The 27,153-nt window shown below is 26.7% G+C and overlaps 1 protein-coding gene across 1 annotated transcript in view; it reads left to right on the top strand.

Annotated features, from left to right (window-relative positions):
• The window catches only part of LOC100213066 (protein fantom), an 85,086-nt gene that overhangs the window by 46,108 nt on the left and 11,825 nt on the right, over positions 1-27,153 (top strand). Inside the window, exons 16-30 of the mRNA XM_065820182.1 lie at positions 2,297-2,351; positions 5,777-5,861; positions 7,009-7,115; positions 7,240-7,290; positions 7,471-7,537; positions 7,622-7,740; positions 7,864-7,965; positions 9,137-9,202; positions 13,344-13,430; positions 13,538-13,653; positions 20,883-21,082; positions 21,340-21,425; positions 21,678-21,822; positions 23,332-23,486; positions 25,025-25,150. Coding sequence (XP_065676254.1) covers positions 2,297-2,351; positions 5,777-5,861; positions 7,009-7,115; positions 7,240-7,290; positions 7,471-7,537; positions 7,622-7,740; positions 7,864-7,965; positions 9,137-9,202; positions 13,344-13,430; positions 13,538-13,653; positions 20,883-21,082; positions 21,340-21,425; positions 21,678-21,822; positions 23,332-23,486; positions 25,025-25,150 — 1,567 coding nt within the window. The remainder of the gene's footprint in view (positions 1-2,296; positions 2,352-5,776; positions 5,862-7,008; positions 7,116-7,239; positions 7,291-7,470; positions 7,538-7,621; positions 7,741-7,863; positions 7,966-9,136; positions 9,203-13,343; positions 13,431-13,537; positions 13,654-20,882; positions 21,083-21,339; positions 21,426-21,677; positions 21,823-23,331; positions 23,487-25,024; positions 25,151-27,153) is intronic.

The following is a 27,153-nucleotide window of genomic DNA, read 5'->3' as shown; positions in this document are numbered from 1 at the left end:
CTTGGTTTGCCATTATGACAAAATGTTTCTCATGATTCTGTATATCATATATGTATACTGTATCTTACAACTGTATATATTGTTTGTTTAAATAAAATTTAAAAAAGTTTAAAGCGATTACAGCTCTTCCTTTTGGGAGAAGGGGGTGGTTATATATATATATATATATATATATATATATGTATATATATATTCAACCCCATACTCCTGTACTGTAGTTTGATGAACTTTTACCTAAAAAGCACGAAATGAACTATTATTTGCATATCTTTTGAAAAAAGTTCACGTCGCCATTGAAAAATCAATTTTTAACTCCGCAAACCGGTTTTTATTGTCGTCTTCATTGAAATTTATTTAAATTCAGTTAAATATTTTAATGAGTATATATTTTTTAGTCTGAATTTATATAAATTTCAAAGATGATGACAATAAAAATTGGTTTGCATAGTTAAAAATCGATTTTTCAATGGCGGGGTGAACTTTTTTCAAAAGTTATGTAAATAATAGTTCATTTCGTGCTTTTTAGGTAAAAGTTCATCAAACTACAGTACAGGAGCAAGAGGTTGAAAAAAAGTCATAACCCTAATATACACACACACAAAATAAATATGCAGTTTCCATGTGCCTTGGTGTTTGGTCATTCTTTCATTGTGGGTACTTTGTGGTTACTTTGTGAGTACAAAACTTTTAAAAGTTTTGTTATTAACAATATTATTTTAATAAGTAATATTTTGTTATTAACAATATTATAATATTGTTTTCAAGAACTTTAATTTTTTAACTTTTAACATTTCACTAATTTAAATGCGTTTAAACTATACAAATTTATTTAAAGTTAAAATATTTTTATTTAAAACTTTAAAACTTTAAAAAGTTTAAGAAATTTAAGATATATTTTACATATAATAATAAAAATATATTTAGTTTATAAAATTATATTTAAAAATATATTTAATGTTCCTGACTAATAATAAATTCTAAATCTCCACTTCATTTTTATGAAATTAAAATTTTTATGAAATGAATTAAAGGTGTCCACTTCCTTAGTAATATAATGTAGTGGAAAATTTCAATTGAAACTCTTGGTGAGAATAATAATTCAATTCTTTTTTTCATATCATCATATTTTTTCTTAGGCTTTCTTATTTTTCTTAGATTTTTTTATTTTTTCTTAGGTTTTTTCTTAGGCTTTCTTATTTTTCTTAGATTTTTTTATTTTTTCTTAGGTTTTTTCTTAGGCTTTCTTATTTTTCTTAGATTTTTTTATTTTTTCTTAGGTTTTTTCTTAGGCTTTCTTATTTTTCTTAGATTTTTTTATTTTTTCTTAGGTTTTTTCTTAGGTTTTCTTAGATTTTCATCATATTTTTTCTTTACTTTAAATTATTGTTTTTTTATTTGTTTATGTATTCTTATTTTAATTGACATATAAATATACATAAATAAAAAAAAGAATTATACAAATATTTTTATTTAGACATTAAAAAAAATTTGCTATTCTCCTAATATAAAAAAAATTCAGTTAAAACCTTTTTTGTTTTTGTTTTAGTAAAACAAATCGTTTGTAAATGCAATCAAGGGAGGTCATCCATAAAGCATGTCACCCTATATTTGTCAATTCTTAACCCCTTCCCTCCTGTCACAACTGATCACATGGTCCTGAACTCCTCTCCCTCCTAAGCTCTCATCATATTTTTTTATCATTGTTGGCTTTCTAAACCAACAAAATATTTTAAATAAAGTAACTTAGAAATTAAGTTAGTTTTGATAAACTTTTATGTCTCTTTACTAGTATTTAATCAGCACTTAGCAAAATTCAGTGTTAAAAAATGTTTTAAGATTAGCTATGTAATAATTTTAATTGCTGGGGCTGCCCATTTGTTAATAAAAAAGAAGTTTAAAATTGACTACTTTTGTATTTTCTGCTGTAGTAAACGCCATATATATCTGCAATTTCAAATTCAGGTTTGCACCAGTATTTTTTTCTAGCTTTTGTCTTTAAAATGCTGGCTATAATTCAGAAACTTTTTTGGTTTTATAAATTTCCTTCATGCCTCGATATTACGTCTTGTTAACTTTTTTAATCTTAATTTATTATTGGTTGAAAATGTTGAGTTTTATTTTTTTGTCACAAAAGAAATTTCTTTGAAATAATTTTTAAACTTTAGTAGCTGGTTTTTAAATTTTTTATATGTTTTTGCTCATTTGGTATACGGTTTTTTAGACTCAAAATTTTGACACCCCTCCCCCAATTTATAAATTGTTAATATTAATATTAAGCATATATAAATTATTTTAGTACTTTTGATTTGGAGAAAGATAGAGAATTTCGTTCTAAAGAGAAGCAATATCAAGTAGGTTTTTTAAATGTTTGAAAATCAGTCATATTTTTTATGTTTAAACTATTTTCTAATTTTAAATTTGAAACAAAAGTAAATGATGCTTTTTATAACATAAGATAAAAAAATATAAAGAATGCGTTAAATATAAATGTCCAAAAATTAAAAAATAAAAATGCAGAAAAACTATTTTAAAAAGTTATATTGCATCAATAGGACACAAAAATTTAAGTATAATATCTAAATATCACTCATAATAAAAAAAACATAACTATTTTTTTATACATTGTTTATTTCTATATTAGATATTTAAAGACCTAAAATTATTAAAAATTTATTTGGACAGTTGATGCCAAATGTGTTAAGGCAATGGCTGTAATAAGATTGCTACATGACCAGTTAACGTTATAATCATAAATTTGTTGGTTTTATACAATTGCAGATTAGATTGCATAAGGTCCTTAAAAAATGCACAATGTGTAAAAAGCAATAAATTAACTTCAAAAAAACTCATAATAGGTCCTAATATTTATACTTTACAAAAATTATTTGATAATTTAGAATTAAACAAATTAAAACATTTACTTTTAAAATTAATAACAAAAAAAAATTGCTGGGATGGTTCAAATTAATTTCTCCTGTTATTATAGTTAACTTTTAAACATTTGTCATCATCACCAGAGTTGTTATCATTACCTGAGTTGTCCACACCTAGTTTAAATAAAAGATTCTTCGCACCTTTTGATTTTAGAAGATTTTGAAACCATGGGTGTAGTTTGGATTCATAAACTTTTGTTAGTTTTGATTCTCCTTTTTTTTTAAGCCCATCTTTGTTATCGTAGCAATATTTGCTAATACCTGGTTCAAGTTTTGAATATTTTAAACTCTTACATGAGCCAGTGTCTCCATTTTTTTATTTAATAAGAAAGCACCACTTCACTCTATCACCTTTCTCTTTGTTCTATATCGCTCTCTTTCATCTCAAGTCTGCAGTCTTTTTGTTGTTATTTCTGATAAAATTGACCAAGCCCTTTCTCTTTATCCTTCAGCCAATTGTTGTTGTTGGTGACTTAAATGCTCATCACACTGAATGGCTTGGTTCTAGTGTCAGTGATTCTGCAGGTGTTAATGCTCATAATTTTTGTCTTTCTCAATCTATAACTCAAATAGTCAACTTTCCAACTCGCTTTCCAACTAAAATAGTCAACTTTCAACTTTTCAGACAATCTGAATCATTTACCTTCTCTACTCGACTTATGTCTTGTCAAACTGAGCACTGATTTTTTTCCACAAATGAATGGAGCTCCACTAATCCACAAATGGATGAAGTTCCACAATCCACAAATGAATGGAGCTCCACAAATCTACAAATTAAGCATTTATTATGACTTAATAAAAGTAGTATATTTATGATTTAAAAGAAATATTTTATTTATAAAATAAAAACATTTTTACTTTTACTTTAATTTTGGCTACTATAATATCTAAGGTCTATTGTCAGACACAAAAAACTGTGGCATTTTTTATTACTTGCATGTTATAGTCACACTGTAGCATACAAGAGTATGAATTTTTAAGGTAATGATATTGTATTAAAGGTCTATTTAATTCTAAAATTCTCATAACAGAATGACTTTCTTTTTTTATATGTTAGGTAAAGATAAAAGTAACTTTGTTATTGAAAATCCAGATGTTAGAGTATTTACCTATGGAACTAGTATGCTTACTCATAATAGTGTGACAGGGGTTGTAAAAGGATTTTATTACTATTAAAATCAATTTATTTTATAAAGGGCATGTAAGTATAGAGAAATGTAAAGTATAATTTTAAATGTGAATTCAGTTTATAGTTTCCTTAATTCATACACCTATATATCTATATATATATATATATATATATATATATATATATATATATATATATATATATATATATATATATATATATATTCTCATAAAACATAGAAACAAGGTCAGCATTGCCGAATGCCGACCCTAATACCAAGGGCTGATATATATATCTATATATATACACTCTTGCTTGGTCTTCTTTAATTTTTACTATATAAATAAACTTCAGGTTTTAAAAAAAAAATTGATTTAGAATGTTTTACCTATTTGTCATTCAATGTAACAGCATTCCTTGCATGTTCTACCTATTTGTCAGTCGATGTATGTAAATAGTAAAAAAAGAAAAACATTCCAGTCTATTGATTTTCACTTTTGTGTTTTTAAAAAATGATAAATTTAATTAGCTTCCTCAATTAAATTTAATGGTTTAGACATAAAGTGTACTTAACTTAGTCTTCTTTAAACGCTAAGAGTTGTTAAGAGGTGTTTTTACCGCAAACAGTAAATTTAGTTGTCAAACTATAGAAATATGTAAATATACTATATGTACATACAGGTCTTGGCAAGAACGGCAAGTGATTTCTGCGCCTATCTCTACACCCATGTAAATCAGTTTTCACTGTCAAAATAAAGCTCTTGCAAAAATACAAGTTTTTTTTTAAACAGCAAAATTTAATGTTTTTTAGGTTAAGTCATATTATACTTAAATAAAAATAGTAAAAAACATCGAGTGCATTTAAAAACATGGCGCATTTAAAATAAATTATTGCTTTAATAAGTACTACATAAATATGCAAATATTAAAAAAAGTAAAAAAATGTTTGTTTATTGTTATATTTTGTGAGCGTCTTTAAGGTAAAAAAGTTTGTAATTAAATATTTTAAAATTTTAAAAATGTTTTGACATAATTATTCTTAAATAAGTTCAAAAGACAAATTAAACTTCATTTGAGTTCTAATTACAAAATTCATTTCACTTTTCAGTGCAGTTTTTAAACTTTTCAAATTAGAAAAAATTTTCACAAAGAAGAAGAGTAACTTTTTAAATATGAGAAAATAACAAGAAATGCGATACAAAATAATATTTATAAAATAATAAATCGTTTCAATAAAAAGCGATCTAACGAATACATTAAAATAATGCATATATAAATGTAATAGGTTTTTTGGATTGATTTAATTATAATCTGGAATATATATATATATTAATTCATAGTACAAAAAAAAAATACATATACACAGAAAACATACACAAAGCTGTTTTGTGCAAAAAGTGTAAAAAAAATTTATGCAATAATGGGAAGTGGTGCATAGACAGTTGCACAGAGAAAGTTTATAATATTTTGTTGCAACAACTAGTTATGCAGACAGTTCTAGCTAATATTAAGATCTGAAGAATAACACATGCAGCTGTTACACATAAGTTATTATATGTATTACTAAATCTTTGGATTGTAGTTATTGCACAAAAGTTGTTGCAATTATAAATCATTATGATTCTTATAGAATCATAAACACAATGTAACAAATAATAAAAAAAATATTTATATTTTGTCTATTTTTAAATAAAAGATAATAACTATTTTTCAGATAAAAATTGCGCAACTAGAAGCTACAATCAAATGTGATGTCAGTGAAAAAAATGAAATTATAGATAAATTAACAAGTGAAAGAGGTTTGTTTAAGAATGTTACATTTGAAATAAAAATTTTGTCCTAAATTAAAATTACTAAAAATAAAGAACAGCCTAATTTAGTTTTTTTTAAGTGTAAAATTATAAATTTTATCTCCTCAAACCTTAAAAATTAAAATAGTACATTAAATCACTGAGGTATTTTCTTTGCATGTAATACTTTTTTAAATGTGTTTTTAGAAAGATTTTAAGATATGTATTTTTGTTTGTACATTTGTTAGTTATATTTGTTAGTTATATCTTTTATCTTTTGTCACATCTGTTACGATTATTCTTATCTCATTTTTTAAGTTGAGCTAATTTCATCCACAACATACAATCCCTATTCCTACTCCCTTTCACCTACATATGTAGGTGAAAGGGATCTTTTGATTAATAAAAGTACATTTAATCCTTTGATTAATAAAAGTATATTTACAAAAAAATGAAATATCTCAAACAGTTTACTCATATTTTGTTTTGATTTAAAATAATTTTTCGGACCTCGTTTGTTTGTTAGTTTTTGCTTGTTTGTTTGTTTGCATTATAAAAATTTGAGTTTATAGAATGTCTTGTTTTATATAAAGCTTAAGTTGTGCTTTTAATCAACTAAAGTCCACACTTGTCTATCATCGACATTTGAATAATCTTATATAGAAGTTTGAATTAAAGTTTTTATTAGTTTGATCAACATTTGCTTTCAGATTCACAATTACTGATCAAAACTTATCACAATTACTGATTGATTTAAACTGACACATGTAGATAAGTTACTATTATTGATTCAATAGATTGGCGTAGTCGAGTTAAAGCTGGTGTAGTCGAGTTAGTACTCAAGTTCGAGCTGGTGAAACTTGTGGACATTCAATGAATATTTACACCATTAGTGAAAATATTCTTCACTTAACACCTACTCGCGCCGGCTAAATAACTTGCCAACCATTGACACACGCATGTATAATCAATGAAAATCCACACTCATCTGCCATTGAAACATGCATGTATATAAAAGTCTACACTTGCCCATGATTGACACATACATATATCATGCGGTAAAAAAAAAAAAACTCTCAAGATATTTATATATACCGTAGCACAATATACTTTTTAAAAATAGAAATATTAATAAAGTGGATTTTTTATCAATTAGATATAAGTGAGCTTTCAAAACGACAACTACGAGATTTACAAGTAAAGTACTTTGAGCTACAAGAAAATTATAACAATCTCATGGAAAAAATGAAATTTTTTAGTAACGTGAGTCAGTTTTTAAAATATTTAAGAAGTTAATTTTTATAATTACTTAATCATTTTATTATAATTTTTTTTTAATAATAAATATATATAATTAAATAATTTGTTCAAATATCATTTTTTACAGGAGAGTTCTGTTGATTTCAATGAAATTCAAGAGGCTTTATTTCTTATCAAGGTTTATTAATTTAAAGTAAATGCTTAGTAGTTAATACAATCAGCTGCTTTTATTTCTTGTCATTTTTAAAATTTGTAAAATTTGTAAAATTTTGTTGTTATTATTGCTGATTTGTGATGTTTTGTAATAAATATTTTATGTCAAGTAGTATTTTTAATTTTATGATCTGTTAATATTAAGACACGCAAAGAAAAAGAAAGTCAAGATTTGTTATTTTTAGACAAAGCAGAAAACCAAATAGATAAAGGTTTATTTAATTTAATTTTTTTTCAGTTTTCTACTTTTAAAAGAAGTTAGTATATAGTTTTATTATTCAATTTCTAATTTGTAGATTTACGAAAAGAAATTCAACAGTTAAATGTAAGTCATGCAGAAACAATTCGAGAACTAGAGAAAACAAGAAGCATGCTCGTATTGCAACATAACATTAATAAAGACTACCAAAAAGAGGCTTATACATTTTATACATTTATTTTTAAATAATTTATTCTTTCATTTTAATTTTTTTTTTTTTTTTTTTTATTTTTTTTTGAATAAATCTTTTGTATAGCTTAAAAATGACTTTTTGTATAGGTGGAAATCACTACTAAAAAAATGGAAGAACTAAAGCGCGAGTGTGACATTCGTGTTAAAGAGTATGCAGAACTTTTGGACATTCGTGCAGCACGAATCAAAGTAATTAAAATTTTAAAGAAATAATATTCTGATTTTATCTGAGTTATTTTTTAAATATTTTTTAGTTTAAAATATTTTTTGTTAATTCTTTACATTATTAAGATAAAATTACAAAATTAATACAATTTTTGGTGGTCAATTAAATCATTCAAATAAATATTTTAGTTTGATGTATAGAATTGGAGTTTAAGAGTTGTTTGACTTGATGTGGTTAACCATAGTTATGCTAATTAAAGACTTGTTATTTATACCTATACATATATCATATGTATGCCTATACATATACCATATGTATACCTATATGGTCCCTTGGAATTAAGGTCACCATTCAGCAATGACAACCTAATTCCCGACTGAGAAGTGATTGAGGTCAGCAAAAAATTGCCAACCTCGTTTCTGTGTTTTAAGGTAAAACTTTTGTATTATATTTTTTTTTGCTGACCTAATGCTAACCTCTAACAGATTAAGGTCAGCAACTTTTTGCCGACCTTATCTTTCCTAATTCCAAGGGCTGTTATATATATATGTATACCAATGACAATGGCTTACATTATTCTTGTACTTTTAATGAACTATTTACACAGAATGTTAATTAGAGTTTTAATTTTTGATGGCAAAACTTTGATTCTTGTACCTTACATAAAACAAGGCTTTTTGATTGGTCAAATATTTAGGGGAAACAATAAGATACTTGAAAAATAATTTGTCTATTTGCTTCATTAAGATGTTTGTGACAGAAGCTATTTGTAACAATAACTGATGAAAAAAGAGATAATTATTTGAAAATCATCATCAATATATTTTTTTAGTAATAAAACAATTTTCTGCTATAATCATTGAAGTGTTGCTTGATAGTTTACCATTTCAATTTCCATAAACAGTTTAACACAGAGGTAGATCAGAGTATTGAGGAATTTGAAATAGAGCAATGATGTGTCACTAGAAAGCTGGGACTTATATAATTAGAAATAAATAGACACTTATTAATTTTCAAATAACTCTATTAATTGTGGAAATTTGTTTAAAAAAAAAAGCTACAAATTTTTGAAAATTTATATTTTTATTTTATATGAACATAGTTATATATGACAATTATTATGATTATTTATTAAATATTCATTTTACTTATTAAACATTTATATTGTTCATTTTTTTTTTTTTTTTTTTTTAGAAATTAGAATCACAGTTAAAAGATATTGCATATGGCACAAAGCAGTATAAAATTAAAAAAGATGATGTGAGTATTTTTGTTACCAATAAAGATATTTTTTTAAAGGCAATTTTTTAAAACATACAATTAAAGTATTTAGAAGGTAAAAAGAGTAGGGATCAAGTGATTTTCCGATATAGCTGATTTATACAATTAAAAATAGAGAGTATTTTATTTTATTTTACATATATTTGTATAGTTTGCTTGTGTACCTTAAAGTGTAATTTTTGTTTTTATTATTCCACATTTGTTTGCATGACAAACGATGTTAGTGGTAGAAAAAAAGTGAGTTTACTGCTACATGAGTTCACCACAAAAATTTGAATAATTTATTTAAGCTAGTAATTTAAAAATAGAATATGTATCTATGATACATATATACTATGTAAAAAAAGGTATTAATATGTAAAAAAAGAGTATTTAGGCCAAAAGTTGCAAAGCCAATGCCACATGTTACAAGGCCAAGAGTTTTAAGGTCAAGGCCAAGAATAAGAGTTTTGAGGCTAAAGCCTTTGCAAATATTTTCACGACCAGAGCCTTAAATTTTTGCCTTACATTAAGACCAATTATTAACAAATCTGTAGGTAACAATTGCTGTGACAAAAAAACCACATGTTGTAAAAATAAACCAAGGTTATGTGCAGAATTCAACGAAGTCAATAAGAAAATATACTTGTAGATATATATGAAAGCCGAAAACAAAAATACATAAAAGTAAAGAATGAAAACTTTTAATTCTTTAATTTTGTGTATTTTTTTTTGAAGGCAAAGGTCAAAACAATCAAGTTTGAGGCCAAAATTTTCAAGGCCAAGGCCAACAGTTTCAAGGCCAAGGCCTTAATTTTTGGCCTTAAGGCAAGGCCAAGGACTAACAACTCTGCATTCAACTACATAGTTGTCAAAAATGTTTCCAAAAATAAAATTTTTGAAAAAATTTACAGTTTTGGATGGTAAAGAATTCCAATCATTTACAACACATTAAGCACAGATTGACACATAATATTAATGCAGGCAAAGGTTCCAGCTGCATAGATTGTAGTGTGAAGTAGTGTTATTTGTGGAGTGAAGAAGTCAACTTTTTGGAAACCATGTAATATTCTATACTGTTGTATAAAATCTCCACATTTCCTTCTGTTTTTCAGAGCGGTTAGTTCAAGGATGTTAAGTCTTTCTTTGTAAGAAAGATGTTTGAGCTCAGCGATTCTTTTAGTTGCGCTGCGCTGGATTTTTTCTTTTTATATCCCATTTGATATACCAAATTCTAAGTGTGGTCTAACATAAGTAGTATATAGCGGTTTCCAAAGGAGCAAACCTCTGCTTCTAAATGACTTTTTGAGCTTTCCTAACATTATGTTTGCTTTTGATACTGCCAAATCATTGTTTGACTTCTTGGTTGTCTTAGTAACTTAGTTGTCTTAGTAGATGATGTGCATTATCTTCTTTTTCTATTGTGTAGTTGTGTGTGGATTTGTTTCCTTTTTTGCCTACATGCATCACTTTACTGTGATGCATGTAGGCAAAAAAGGCAAGAGCCATTGTAGAAAAAATGGCAAGAGCCATTTTTTCTACCAGTCTACTTCTTTCTTGATGTCATTTTTCTAGAAAGTAACGTTTCCACTTAATTTAATAACTCCTGTAGCTTTACAATCATCAGCGTATATTTTGATGTGGTTAGTGATATTATCAGGGAGATTAAGAGGGCAAACAGTAGTGGGGCAAAAACTGAACCTTGTGGTACCTTGCTTGTAACACTCTTCCATACGGATTCATGGAAATCAATTACCACTTGATGTCGTCTATTGGTGAGCGATTGTTTGATCCAATTGATTAATCACCCACCAATGCCATATGCTTTGAGTTTATACAGGTGTCAAAAGTGTGATGCCTCATCAAAGGCTTTACAAAAGTCAGTGTCAAAAGTCAGTGTCAATAGGTGAACACCTTCACTTATGATATCTCTTGCCTCAAGTAGATTTGTGATACAGCCTCTTTTATTCATAAAACCATGTTGCTCTTAAGTGATACAACCCTTTTATTCATAAAACCATGTTGCTCTTAGGTGATAAGGCTGTTTTTGTTGCAGAATTTTATAATTTGATTGAATATGATGCTTTAATGTAAATTCAATATTGTAGTCATTCGTGTCACAAGTTAAGTTGGATCTTTTTTGAACTCTGGCAGTTTGTCATTTGCAGGTTCTAAAGCAAATATAGATTGGAAGTGTTTGTTAAAAATACTTTGTAATAGCATTTTGTCTGTGGTTATATAACTATTTTCTACTTCTAGTGATTTAACTGTGTAGTTGACATGTTGTTTATGTTTCATACAGTTGTGTAGTCTTTTGGGATCAGTCTTGAAACCATTGGCTATATATCTTTTGTAATTTGATACTGCTTCTCGTACAATTTTACGCATATTTTTGCAGGTTATTTTATACTCTTAATACCAAATACCAGTGCTTGGTATTTTGCCCAAAGGCTGCATTTATATTTAACTGCCTCTCTTACTTGTGGAGTAGTTCAAAGTTCCTTTTTATCAGCATAAGGCAGTCGTATGGATGGAATAAAACGGTTAATGGCTTCATTGTACTTGTTTAATAATAGGTAGCAGTCTTTAGGCAACAAGCCTTCAAATTTGGATGACCAGTTAAATGCTGAGATATAGCGTGATATTGCATTGTAGGCAGGTTTGTGCCAAAGTAGTTTGCAGGGGTTTTGATAATGTTTGTCAGCACTTTTAAAACCAATAAGGGAACAAGTGTATGTAACCTTATTCTGTGTAGCCAAAGGCTTCATCAGGTTTCAGTTTGAAGACTCGATTGGATTCGTCAGTGATGATTAAGTTTAAGGTATTTGTGGGTGGATCAGCTCTTGTCTTTCCTAATGTTAGAAAGGTGACAGCCTGAGTTAAATGCGATTCCTCTTAACAGGAGTGAAATTTCTTGTCTGTTTGATGATTTATTTGATGTCAATAATGGTAGCTGTTGCAAATTCTCCACCTATGTCTATTTCTTCATATTTAGAATGGCTCAAATTGAAATCTTCATAAGTTAACATAGAAACATACTATGAGCAGAGGTTTGTCAAGCTCTGCTACTAACTTTTTTTGTTATCTGTATTTGTAGAAATAATACCAAAAAAGTATCCTTATCAGTATTGGTAGAAGTACTACCAAAAGTTGCATTTTGCAATTAATCAAAAAATAATAAATAGGTCACAAAGTTTCATGATTTTTTTGGATTTCTTTACTAGAATAGTTAAAATAAAGAGTTTCATGAAGCTTTTTCTGTTAATCTATTTCGATTGACACCTGCATGGTAAATAATGGGCAATCAATGACAGGAATCAGTAAAACTGCTATTATGACATCACAAAATGAGTTTTTTGCCAGTCAAGGTTAGCCAGGCGAAAATTTTAAAAAGTAATAAAAAGTGAAAAGAGTAATTAAAATTAATAAAATTTTTTTTTTGAAAACTAAAGTAACATAAATAGTCTTTTACAAAATCATATATGTAGTAGTGGTGTAGTGGTAGAGTGCTTGCTTCATAAGCAAGAGATGTGGAGGTCAAACCCACCATGTCCTTTGAAGTAACATGCTCAGCTTATTTCTCTCTGCAACAGCGTTATTTGTCAAGGTTTTTTTATTTTGAAGTTAAAAGATTAGAAAAGGTTACAACAATTTAAAAAAAGAGGTAATCAATTTGGCAAAAATTAAATTTTTTTTTCTAATTTTTTTTTTTTTTGCCAAGAAAGTATATTTTATGGGTAAAAATTATCAACCACAAAGCAAAAGAGATATTTTGCTTAACTTCAAAATTTATGGAAACAAAAATTAAAACTATAGATTTTTTTGTTTTTATCGTATATAATTTTATGTTATTAAAGTTTTTCTAGTTGAAAAAAAAAGTTATAAAAGTTATGTTTTAAAAAGCAGTTCAACAATAAGTTTCTAATCATTAATTAAATTGTCTTTTTGTTTATTTTATTATATTAATATTTATTTAGACATTTTAAAATATAAAATTTTTAATGACTATTTCTTTAAATCTTGACTTGAAAATTATTTTTTCCTTTAAAATTTTTAATTAAGTCATTTCTTAATATGCTTTTCCAGAATTTAGTAGTGATTTGATTTTTTAGTTTTAAAATATAATTTGATTATATTTTAGACACTTCTTGATGAAGATGATGATGATGGGGATGCTGAGTTCCAGTTAGAGAGGGGAGAAAATATATTTGAAATACATTTTGGAAAAGTATGCTATTCTCTTTATAGTTAGAATTGTTTGCAATAAATATATATTTATCTAATTATAATGCAGTTTAATTATTTTTACAATTATTATCTCTTTTTTATTATTAGGCGTATATAACTAAAGATGGTTTAAAAGAATTCAATGGTAGTGAGCCCAGTACATTTTTGTCTTATGAATTTTTCGAACATGAGCTGCAAACAACACCATTGGCTTTTGGCATAAAGTAAGATTTTTACATATCCTTTGTATTGCATGCTACACATTATTTTCAGAATCATTAACATGGATATTTAGGGAAAGCGGAATGATATTGAAAATTAACTGCTCAAAAAAATGATTAGGTTAAAAAAAACTGACAGAAACTCATTTTCATGATTAAGATTAAAATTAAGTTAAGATTTTCTGATAATGTTGAAAAGTATTTATTTTGAAATTCACAAATGTAGATCATTATTGAAAACAGAGAAGAATTAGTATGGAAAATTAACTTCTTGAAAAAATGATGTCGTGATGATCATTTTTTCGAGCAGTATTATAATTTTAATTAACATGCGGCGAGTGTTGCTATATCGACTGATAAATTGGTAGAACATGCAAAGAGTGTTGCTATATTGACTGAGGGTTTGGTTTGGGCAGTTAATCAATTTAAAAAAATTAAATCATAATTATTTTGATATTATTCGATATTGCTACTAATTTCAATCTTATTGAAATTAGAACTTCTAATAACTTCTAAAAACTGCTCTTAGGATTTTTGATACTATTCCTTTTTTCACAGTTTCAGTTTTATTCTCTTTTTTGATATTAATAAAGTACTTTTTTGAGTTAATTCAGTTTGGCTGTTTTCTACTACCCATATTCAGAAATATATTAGTTGTTTCTACCAGTTTCTTCAAAAGTGGTATAACCAGTGTTGAGAAATGCCTCACTACACCCAATTAATTTTGAGGTGTGTTATAGTTAGCCTTTTTTATTAACTAGTTTTTTGTAGAGATATTTTTACAGTTTGTATACAAACTTTTTACAGTTACATGTGAGTGTGTATGATTATATCTATGTTGTTATGTGTCTATGTATGCATATGTTATATTTATAATCTGCAGGAGCTTTAGTTCATATTATGACTGAGGGTTGTGTTATATTCAGTAAGTGTTTTTTTTAAATCGATAGTATTTTAAAATTTCTTAGCTGCTTTTAGTTAACTAATTGATATATTTCAATACATGTAAATTTTAATCGTTTTTAATATAATATTAATTGTAATTTTCTAATATATATGTATTGACGTAGAGCCGTGGATGATTAAAATCATTCTCCCATCTAGAATTAAGATTCTTGTTAGAAGGCTCGGATGACTAGTGAGCTGGTTTAACTTCTCCTTGAAATTTTTTGATTTTAATGTTCTACTTCAAGTAGAATATCAAAATCAAAAAATAGTAGTTCTGCATGTTTTAAGTATTATTGTTGTTTTTTAATGGTTCTATTTATTGTTTACATTTTTTTCAAAGTTTTACAGAAAATCTTACAGAACATTTTACAGTGCTTTAATGCATACATAAAAGGACAGATATAGCCGTAGTCGCAATGTAGTTACATACATCGACTAACTTAAGTAGGTATAGTGGAAGTGGAGTGTATACGCATTTTTTTTTGCGCTACTATAGTTCCGAATAAAGTTGTACAAATAAATAATGACTTAACGAGCAAATAACCTCAGAAGATATTTAATTTTTGATAAAAGTATAATTTAAATAACTTCATTAGTAATAAGTTAGTGTAGTTTCATGGATGTCACTATCTATATCACGGCTGATAAAGCTGTTAATGCAGCTGGATCATAAATTAATCTACTAAAGTTTAAAAATTTTATACCTTAATGTCTTTATGTAGCTCCAGAAACAAATCAGCAAGTAATGAAATTTAAAAAGTCAATTCCAGTTTAATTTAAATTGGAATAGTTGCTGTCGAGTCTACATACATCAACTGAGGGTTTATGTTTGGTTAGGCACTCTAATATTCAAGAGAATAGTTTTTCTAGGTTTAAAACTGAAAGATAAGTTTGTGCCACAAAATTGAACACCCATTCCTTGAAGCAAACTTTCACAAAATGGCTAACCTCTCCCTTACTATTGCACAAAGTAATTTGCGAACAACCACTAACTTACTTAAATCATTAGTAAAAACTATTTCAGCAGCAAAGTTATAAAAAAGGTGCTTTTTTTGTTCAATAAATAAATTAGTTCATACTTTTTGTGATGTTGAATAATACTAATACGTCATAAATTTTTTACATTTTAAATCATTATGTTACTCAGTAACGTAAATAATTTAAAATGTAGCAAATTGCAATACTTTAGAAAATGTATACTTAAGTAAAAGTAAAAGTACCAGTTTAAAAGTGTACTTAGAGACTACAAAAGTTACAAAAAAACTACTCAATTACAGTAATGTGAGTTACTTCGTTACTTTCCACTTCTACTTGTTGTCACTATTGACCTCTCATGGAAACCATTTATCCTATTGCAAAGTTAGCATCTGTTTCTTTTTATACTACCTGGCTTTCTCTTATTCCATTTTCTACCTTTATACCATCTCTTTATCTCTTATTTGTCTTTATAAGGATTACTGCTGTTATATTTTGTTTTAGTCATGTTTTTTGTGATGCTCTTTCTCTCTTAGATTATTTCTCAGCTAATCAATAAATTAAAAAAAACTAGCTGACTAGATTTGTAAAAATACAGGTCTTTGTAAGTCTATTCCACACTGACCTTTTCTATGCTTTTTCTTTATATATGTATCATAGCTGTCCAGACCAGTAAATTAAAAGTCTTCACCAAACTTTTAATTTCTATACCTTTTCCATTCCTATTTCTATTTATTATTATACCTATTTTTCTTTATATATGTATCATAGCTGTCCAGACCAGTAAAATAAAAGTCTTCACCAAACTTTTAATTTCTATACCTTTTCCATTCCTATTTCTATTTATTATTATACCTATATATTATATTTATTATTATATTGTTTCTATTTATATATACCTATTTCTATTCCACAGCAATCGTTTCTATACATATTTCTTATTTACATCAATAGTCAGTAATTAATATACATAAAAAAAAACAATTTTTTTTCAGATCACCCGCAGTTTATTAGGACTAATTACCTGAGCATATTTAATAACATAATCTTAATCATGACATGCACAAAAAGTTTCTCCCGATATTTTGATGTTTTGAGAAATTTTAGGCTTTTTTAAAAATTCTCTCCCTGTCGTTTGTTATAGTATATAATATCTTTATATATGTTATGTATATAATATATATTGAACTTCAAAAATGTTATATTAAAAAAAAAAAAGACAAATAAAAGGAAGAAGAAAAAAATGGTTAAGTAGTAGGATTTAAACCATGGTGATGCATCTTAGAAACTCTGCGAGCTAACCACTTCATCCACTAAGGCATAAAAAACGGATAAAAGTTTTAACACTATTTAGTTTTAAAAAAATTTATAAAATGGCAAATAAGCTTTTTTAAAAATTCTCTCCCTTTTGTTTGTTATAGTATATGATATCTTAATATATGTTATGTATATAATATCTATAGAGCTTCAAAAGTGTTTTATTTTGTATTTTAAAAAATCGAAAAAGATTTTTTTATAAAAAAAAGTAAATAACGCTGCCAGCTAATCACTTTGGCCATTTAGGTGTATAGCACAGCGAATATTTCAAAAGTATTTAATAAACAAAAAACTTTATAAAATGACAAATAAATGCTATAAATCAAAATTGCACTTTACAAGTAAAAGTTACACTTTAAAACTTGATATATGTTTAAATATTACATAGTTTGAAATTTACATAAGTTAGGTACGTGCGTAAAAATTTCAAATCATTTTTATATATAAATCTTAGAAAGAACTTTAAATTAGTATTACAACTGTGAAAATTTCATAAAAAACGAATAATTCAACAAAAAGTTATGCTCATTTAAGTAACAAAATTTCATTATAAGGATTGCTTAAGAAAACTGCAACCAACATGCGAAATTTGCGTCTGGTTACTTTTGTAATTACAACATCTATTGTTAAATTGCACATTATTTTGTTTTGTTTGAATTTTAATTCAACACAACTTTAACAAAAAATAAGTATTGTTTATTTAAATGAAAAAAATTATTTTTTAATGATGAATAAAAAATTTTATAACAAAAAATTATAAATTATTATATAAATTACAAATATTGTGCATATATACACGCTATTTATTATAAACATTATTTTATAAATAGAGGCTTTTACATTAAAAGGCATATTCTACTTGCTGTGTTATTATATAAGTATCTAGCTTTCAATAAACTAAAAAGTGAACTTAAATATAGTCTCTATATTTATACTTATTTTTCACAGTATTCATGACTTAAGGATCAAGTCAGAAAACCCTCTGACTTGAGTAATAGCAATAGTTTTTGGGGAAAACAAGGCTTGTTCTCCATCAACGTGCTATTATTACGCAAGTCACACGACTTTTCTATTCGGAGCCAATAACAAAAGAACTTATATAAAAAGTTTTTAATTATTCTACCATACAATAAGCGGTAACATTTAATTTTAGTATTCAGAAAGATATATAGACATGTATTAGGAAGAGTATTCTTTGTATACCGCTCTAGTTTAAATTGATTAATACTCACACCCCGTCAAAAAAGAAAGGGTTACTTCTTTTAAAATATACTTTGTAAATAAAAAATTAAAACAAAGTGAATTGTATTCCCATTTGCTTAGTAATGTTTTTAACATATTAGTGGCTATAAAAATAACCTAGTTTTGAAGCACATCCAAAGTTAGGAAAAAGTCGATTCTTCGGCAACAGTTAACTCAGTGCAATGGTATCTAAAAAAAAAATTGTCTCTCTGAATAAATACATATTGCCATAGCACAATCATTTTAGATAGAAAAGCCATGTCTTGGAAAATAAATATGTAACTTTTATTACTGCATAATCTAATCTATAAGTATAATCTTACCGCTCTAATGTTTACTTGTTAAAAGTTAGCATTCATGGAAGCATAAGTCTTTCTTTCAGCTTTCATGCTATGAGTTAAAACCTTGCAATGATAGATAAAATGTATTACACTTTTAAAATTAATGAAAAACCCAATAAAATAATGGAAGTCGAAGGTTAAAAACAAATCAAAATAACTTCTGATGTATAACACATTACCCTTAAAACAGAAACACCAATCAAACCAAGTGAATCCTTCAATGTTTGTTACCTGAAATAGAATAGATGTAGTATATGAAAACAATTATGAAAAAAGAAACACCGATTTCAGGGTACTGATTGATACAAATTACTTAGCACTAACATCTCAGCATCCATGCAGGAAAATGTCTAGTATTCTGAATAGAAATAGTATGTCAGGAGGTAAATGGCATAAGTCAAATAGTAAATGAGCTTTGGTTTCGCATAGCACGTTGCAACCAAGTTACCATCTGTAAATGAAATCTATTAATGAAACTAAATAAACTACATTATTATTTAAAATAACATATACCTTATTAAAATCAATTCGCATACTATTTCTTTATGATATGACCATATTACCACTTATGATGTCTGCAGATAGTTGATATTAGCTCATCTCATACTCTACAGCATTATCATCTTCAATCTCATTTGGTTTCCAATTAGCAACTATATATAACACTGTTCCTCTTTTTAACACTAAGAAGTCTGCCAAAGTTTATATCCTAGCCTGATATTACACCTAGCTCACGCATCATTTGCTTCACAGTAGTGCAATGCGGAATGTGACTAAATTGACAGCCAGTGTGTTCACCAATTTTTTGGAGATGTGGCACACTATTTGTAGGAACTTGGCACATAAGCTTGTCATAGATAAGCAACCTAATATCTGCTGAGTAGATTATTTCATTTTTGGTGGTTATTTTTACTTAATGCATTTGCTCCACCTCCTCCTGTAAAACCAGTATTTTATTTTGCAGTGCAAGAATTACAGCATTTTTGTCAGCAAGTTGTTGGTATAATATGGCTTTTTGATAAAAGAACTTGTTTTTGATGAATGTTAGATGTTGTTTCAAACAAAAAATTTTGTTTTGAAGTTTCTTTAACTGTAAATTTAAATATTTTACCTTTCATTTTTTCTAAAGCTGGTGTATATTCTTCGCCTTGCGATTAATAACCTGATTTAAATATTTAATTATGCATGACCTTGCCTAATATCTTAACTCTTTTAAATCCTCTTTATGCTTTCTTTTTGTAAATTTTTTTTTTCTGGGGCTAAACTGATTGGTTCTCAATCTGGATAGTAGTGGTTTCTGAGAAGTGGTCATTAAAGCAGGACCAGATAAAGAAGATGATTGGTGATCACTATTTAACACAGATAAAACAGTGTTGTGTTAATTAGATGATAATGATGAAGAACCCAAAACAGTGTTAATTGAGCTTGCCATTGACTGCAAGAATTGTGTTGTAGCTAATACTGTTATTTTGCATGCAAAAACCTTGTTGCAGATATCAATGAAAAGGTTTGAATTGTTCAAAAAATTGCATGCATATAAACTTAGATTTATTCACTAAATGCACAATCTGATTTTGACATATTTTGAAGTTAAAAAGCTTATTGACTTCTTCAGTTTTTTTAATCGATTCGTTGTTGGTTGTGAATATATACAGTACATGTCCATTCTTACATTCAATGTTTAATTGAGCAGGCACTGCAAAGTTACAAGCTAAATAACTTTTGGCTTCACCATAAAATAATTATCTACTCTTTTGGGGGCCCATGATTTACTAAATAAAATAGCATAATATACATTCACTTAGGTCAGCTACTAATCACAACCACTAACTATATAAAAAAGTTGCTTGAATGCAATTAAGAAAATTAACTACTTGAAATATTTAATAACATACATTAAAACTATGTTATTAATAATTTCTACTTGATAAGTTCATAAAGTAACTTATGTGGTAAAAGCTTCATAAAATATGAAGCTATTACCACATACACTATGTACCAATTAAGTGGACATTTGAATAATATATTTTTAATGTACATACATTAAAAGTATATAATTAATAACCTCCACTTAGCTGGTTTATAGGCCTTTTCTACTAGATGTATAGGTATATACATATTATTATTAAACTACTACTGCAACTACTACTAAACCAAGTTCAGCATTAATTTATAGACAAATATGCATAATATCTAAACATCTAACAATAGTTTTGGTTTAAAAATATCAGACATTTAAAAGAATATTGTATATTTATTACTTATTCTCTATTACAGTTATTTTAATATTTACTAATATTAAAAAAAAAAAAATTTAATTTGAGGATTAGATTTTTAGTTTTAAACTAAGAGCTTATATTTGAAGGGAACATCTGTGTTTTTTAAGTTTATTTATAATGTATTATTTAGTGTTGATTTCAACCATACATCAACATATAAGGTGAAAGTGGATGACTTTTTTCTCCATTATTTACAAAAAGAACCAATGCTGGTTGAATTTCATCAAGCTTTTGGTATAGAGTACAGAACTATTGCAAAGTCTAGTATTCAATTTAAGGAGTTGCTTGATCGCAGTTATGGCCGGTTACATGGCACCATATCTTGCAGAGGTGAATAGTTTTATTTACTTTAATCCTTTACATTCTAATTATTGAAAAATAAAGTTTTCATAAATAATACTCTTACTTAATTTTAATGTTAGCTATACTTATTTAGTCCATGTAGCTTAATCTGTAAGCAAAGGTCTTTTTACAATTTAAACTGTAAGATATACTGTGTAAGATTAAACTTTAATTTAAGTAATCTTGATAATCTCTCTTTTTTATCTTCTTGTTTACTTCTTTTTTATTTATCTTTATTTATTTAGATGTTGAAAGAAATAAAGAGATAGCTATTGTAGAGTTTTGGATACGACTTCGAGTTCCGATGGAGCAAGCACTGCGTCTTTATAAGGTATTTTTTGATGTTTTTGAAAAAAATATAATAATGTTGAAAGAATGTAAAAAAATGTATATGATGTAATAAAGACTTACGAAAGATTTTAAACCTTAAGATTGCTTGATTATTTTTATATTAAAAAAATCGTTTAAGAATTATATTATAAGAATTGTTATTAAATATATTTCTTATAAATATTGTTAGTAAATATTTACAGTTGTAAATAATAAATAGTAAATTGGTACCACCTATTAAAAAATATTTTAGGAGCGTACAAAAGCGCTAGGATATATTACTTCAAAAGAACTTAATCAACTTGAGAACCCAACCAATCAGTCTCTACGTGATTCATCAATCAATGAACTGCTTATTACTATTAAGCAATGTCAACAGCTAATACCTAAAAATAAAGGTAAGACATTATGTCAACAGCTAATACCTAAAAATAAAGGTAAGACATTATGTCAACAGCTAATACCTAAAAATAAAGGTAAGACATTATGTCAACAGCTAATACCTAAAAATAAAGGTAAGACATTATGTCAACAGCTAATACCTAAAAATAAAGGTAAGACATTATGTCAACAGCTAATACCTAAAAATAAAGGTAAGACATTATGTCAACAGCTAATACCTAAAAATAAAGGTAAGACATTATGTCAACAGCTAATACCTAAAAATAAAGGTAAGACATTATGTCAACAGCTAATACCTAAAAATAAAGGTAAGACATTATGTCAACAGCTAATACCTAAAAATAAAGGTAAGACATTATGTCAACAGCTAATACCTAAAAATAAAGGTAAGACATTATGTCAACAGCTAATACCTAAAAATAAAGGTAAGACATTATGTCAACAGCTAATACCTAAAAATAAAGGTAAGACATTATGTCAACAAATTACTTCCCATCGTTATCATGAACAAATGAATAGAAAAAAATTAACTAAAGAGGATTTGGTGGTTTTACAGACTTTTCAGACTTGAAAACATATAATTAAGGTTTATAACATTTAAAATTTTTATGTTAAGTATTGAAAATTAAACTAATAGCAATTTCAAAAAACTGTAAACTCTAAATTTTCTTTTTCTTATTCAGAAATCCTGACTGACTGACAGACACCAAACAATTGGTAAAATTTCCACTTTTATTAGAAAAATACTAATAGCTTGTACTACTTCAAATATTATCCCCAGTTCCTCAAAACTTCAATTTTGAAATTTATTTTTGCTACTGGTCTTTGTATGATCAGATCATGGCACAGTCAGTTAAAACTGTACACATAAAAAATCACTTAATTGCAATAATAACATGTGCTCAGTATTTGCCAGAAAATTAATTCATTAACTCCATTTTATGAATAATCATAACTGTTTTGCTATGATAATGTATGCATTTATCATGAAACTTACTAAAATATTTTATCAAAAAGATTAGAATTTTCATCAATATAAAACAAACTTTCACCATAGTTTCACCAAAAATCTTGAATTCTCAAATGCAAATTCCACTACCAACATTAGATTGCAAATTTGGTTGATGTACTTAATTGTGGTTATAACCACAATTAAGTTAGCCTCTTAAGTCTCTCAACTCTATAATCTCTAAATATTTTTAAAAGAGTTTTATGGAGTATAGAGAAAATGCATTAAAATTTATTAATTGACATTGTTAAAAGTTATCATTGGAGATCAATGAGGAAAAGTAGTATATGAATGTTTATGCTAATGGCAAATTTTTTTGAACATAAATAAAGAAATGTCTAAAAAGATGTTTAAAAGTTTTTTTTAAAGGTTGAAAATTTGAAAAACTTATTTTTTGAAAAATATATTAAAAAGAATTCATACACATGCCCACACACGCGCGCACGCACGTGCACACACACAAGAAAAAAATTAAATTATAAAATGTTGTTTTTAGATGTTCAACCGTCATCTTATTGTGTTTACAAATTTTTTGATTTTGCTGATCATGATACAGATATTGTGAGCCATTCTAATTCGCCTCAATTCCATGATAGTCGCATATTCCCTGTTCCAATGACTGAGGAACTTGATAACTATTTAAAGAATTCCGTAAGATTTTTTTTTTTTAAGTTTTAATCATTAACTTGCATTTTTATTTAAAATAATAATATAAATGTTTATCTGTGAAATATGAAAATCCTTGTTTAGTTTATAAATTAAAAACTCATTTCACATCCTCTTTCCTAATTCAAAAAAAGCATTTGCCCCAAGTCCCTTAAAAATGTTTGAACTTCATTTATTATTTTAAACTTCAAAAGTTTATATTTTTTAGTTGTAAAATGAATTTTTTATCCAAATTAAGCATTAAGTATAGACATTAAATATCCTATGAAAGTTGGTTTTTCTCCTTGTAAAAATTACGGTTTTTTTACATAGTTAAAAGATACACTTATGTATAATGGCTAATGATTTAAACATAGATGAATAGCTTATTGTCAGTCCAGTATACAAGGCTGCATATTTTGTTTGAAAAGTGTCTGCATTTCTAATGTTTCTGGGTCTAGCTTAACCCTGCTGTTAACAATTGTCACCTCTCCCCTCCCTCCCCCCTTCCTCTAAACACACACTTAAAAGACTCTTATTGGCAATACTGGTAGCAGGAGTAACCAACAATGTTCTTGCAATCAATGCTATTTTAGAAGCTTATGTTTAGGCTTATTCTTTTACCAAAATTATTCATCATATAAATTAAAACTCATAAAATTAACAAAGTTGTCAATGTTTATAAACACCATTTCTGATTTGGTATGTTTTTTTTTATTTTTATTTTTTTTATTTTTTTATTTTAATACATCTTCCCAATGCTATGAAGGCATTGGAAAGATGTATTAAAGTCAAGAAGGCTCCTTTAGTTGTGGTTACAATACTCTCTCAACTCTATAACTCCAAAACACAAACCTTGACAAACAAGGCTGCTGCGCGGAGAAATGAGTTGAGCATGGTACTACCAGGGAGGTGGTGGGGATTAAACTCGGAACCTCTTGCTTATGAGGCGAGCAATCTATCACTACACCACTACCGCAATATGTGATGGTATTGTTACATTATAAAATAATGTTCAATGTGCTATTATAGTGTAAAAATGCAAAGTTTGCAGAACTTCAAATCTTGATTTAATTCGATTGTAAGTACTATTCATTTGGTTCAGTTTTAAATCAGCTGTTTTAAAGTTCAAGTATGTTATGGTTATATTTAAGGTTCTAGTTTTATTCCCTTGGTTTGTTTGGTTTGTTACCCATATTTAAGTCATAATTTCCTTATACCTGCAAATCAGAATTTTTAGATTCTAGAGGATATATCAATTATTTAGGAGGAAGCAATGTAGCTTGCTTTTAAGGGGAAATAAAGTTACAATTTAAAAAAAAAAAAATGGTAGCCTCCTTGAGCAAGTTGAAAAAAATATTTTGGTACTAAATTATTGAGATAATAAATTTTTTTTATTATATTTAATTATTTATTTTTCAACTTGACTTTTTTTTTAATTATATTTGATTGTTGTTTTAGATATTGTTATAGTAACCTAATTTTTAAAATCAACACATTTTTTACGATAATTATTTTAGTGGTTTTGATTGTTGTTTTTATAGTCACTTGAAGTGTATGTGTTTGATGATCTTGACACAGATTTAACATCATATATTGGATTGGCTAGTATTCCTCTAATCACTCTTACTCAAGATAAACCTCTCAAAGGAAAATTTGAGTTAATTAGTGTAAGTAATGTGCAATGTAACAACTCAGAATAAAATCAGTAAAAATTATATATCAGTGTAAATTTGTGTAGATAAAAAATTAGTGTATGTAACAATTTATTTTAAAATCAGCTCTCATTTTAAAATCATTACTCATTTTACAATTATTGTATGTAGTAACCTAGTGTAAAATCAGCACAACTTTAGAATTATAAATTGTTTATAAACTTTAGAATTATGTTATTTATTTTATATAATGTTTAAGGGACATTAATATTATGATGTGTATAAGAATTAGAATAACATCTTATTAGCTAACATTTACATTTATTCAATATGGTTGTAATGTTATTGTAATATTTTTGACTATAGTGTAAACCATCTTTCATAGTAGAATCTATTATCAAACTGAGAAAAATGAGTTCTGTTTGATAATGGGTTGTACTATGAAAAAAAAGTTACAAACAGCGTGCATTTTTTGTCATAGCTATAAATAGCTTGCCAAATCATTTGATGTCAAATCATACATTTGATGTCAAATCATACATTTGATGTCAAATCATACATTTGATGTCAAATCATACATTTCTTACCAAACTTGTCCAATTTTGTATATTTATATTTATTGCTTGCATCTCCGCATTTGAACCAGCGTAAAGTTTGTGACCAAACATTTCTTTAAAGTCTAGTTTGACATTGTCAAACATTGTCAGACTTTAGTTTTAATACTTTTTTGCTGCTTTTCAGCACAATTCGGATATTACTTTTTATCAATTTATGTAAACAAGTATAAAAACAAATTGAATGAGCAAACAAGTATCAAAAACAATAGGTAATATATACACTATATTATCTATTGTTGTTATATAATGATATATAAGCAAGTATCAAAACAAATAACAATGTTTTAATCTGATGGAGATCTTCTGTGAATATGAATAAAATGTCAGAATTAAAGAAATTTTATATTAATTCGAATATTACCTTCAATAAGAGTGAGTGTCATAAAAATTTGTTATATAATTATATTTATATTGTATTTTTTATTTGGGTTTGGATTAAAACATATTTAATTATAAGTTTTTTCCTGAAATTTGGGTGGTTGTAGGTGGCCAGAGTTTGGCTGGTCAAGAACCATGAATATTATGTGGCTAAAAACTGTCTACTTTTTTCCTCTCTGCTTTCTTTCACATAACAATAGCTATAATACTTTGCTAAAATGTTTCGCTTTTTACTACGATCATTTTTTTTCATTTTCTAGTGTTAATACTTTAACTTCCTTTGTATTAATAACATTTTTAGCACTATTTTTGTAAGTTTGGCAACTTTTAAGTTTGAGCTAGCAGGTTAATTAAGATGTGGAGATTTAGTTAAAATTAATAGTAAAAATAATAATAGGGAAGCGTTTAAAATGTAAGTGACTAAGAATGTAAGTGACTAAGAATGCAAGTGACTAAGAATGTAAGTGACTAAGAATGTAAGTGACTAAGAATGTTGACAAAATAATATACAAGCAGAAGAAAAGTTCTAAACCTTTTTCAAATATACCAATATTCAAAGTTGGTTGCTTTGGCAGAGCCAGGTAACATTGACTATAAAGAACTTTTTTATAGTGGTTAAAATTAGTTAAGTAACTTTAGGACTTTTTTTAGAAGAATTTCTCAAAGAAATTATTTCCATGATTGAAAATTTAATATCACACTAATACATTTCATTATCTTCATTCTTTTGTAATCTATAAGGAAGAAAATTATTGTTGTATGAACAAGTAAGACAACAAAATATGTTAATTTTTATATATTCAAAAGTTGTCATATTTATCTATTATGTTTATTTTTCAATGAAATGTTTAAATAGATCAAGTTTTACCATTTGGAGACAAGAGACTTTTTTAGGGAAATCTAATTTTTATAGTTTTGAATCAAATTAAACAAATAGTTTAAAAATTCTTTTTTTAAATGGATGAAAGTAAATATTTTTCAACTTTTATTTTTTTAAAGATTGAGGTGAATTGTTTTGGTTAC

This window comes from Hydra vulgaris, chromosome 15 (assembly GCF_038396675.1).
Source record: "Hydra vulgaris chromosome 15, alternate assembly HydraT2T_AEP".
Lineage (NCBI taxonomy): Eukaryota > Metazoa > Cnidaria > Hydrozoa > Anthoathecata > Hydridae > Hydra > Hydra vulgaris.
This window is presented reverse-complemented; position numbering and strand designations above follow the sequence as displayed.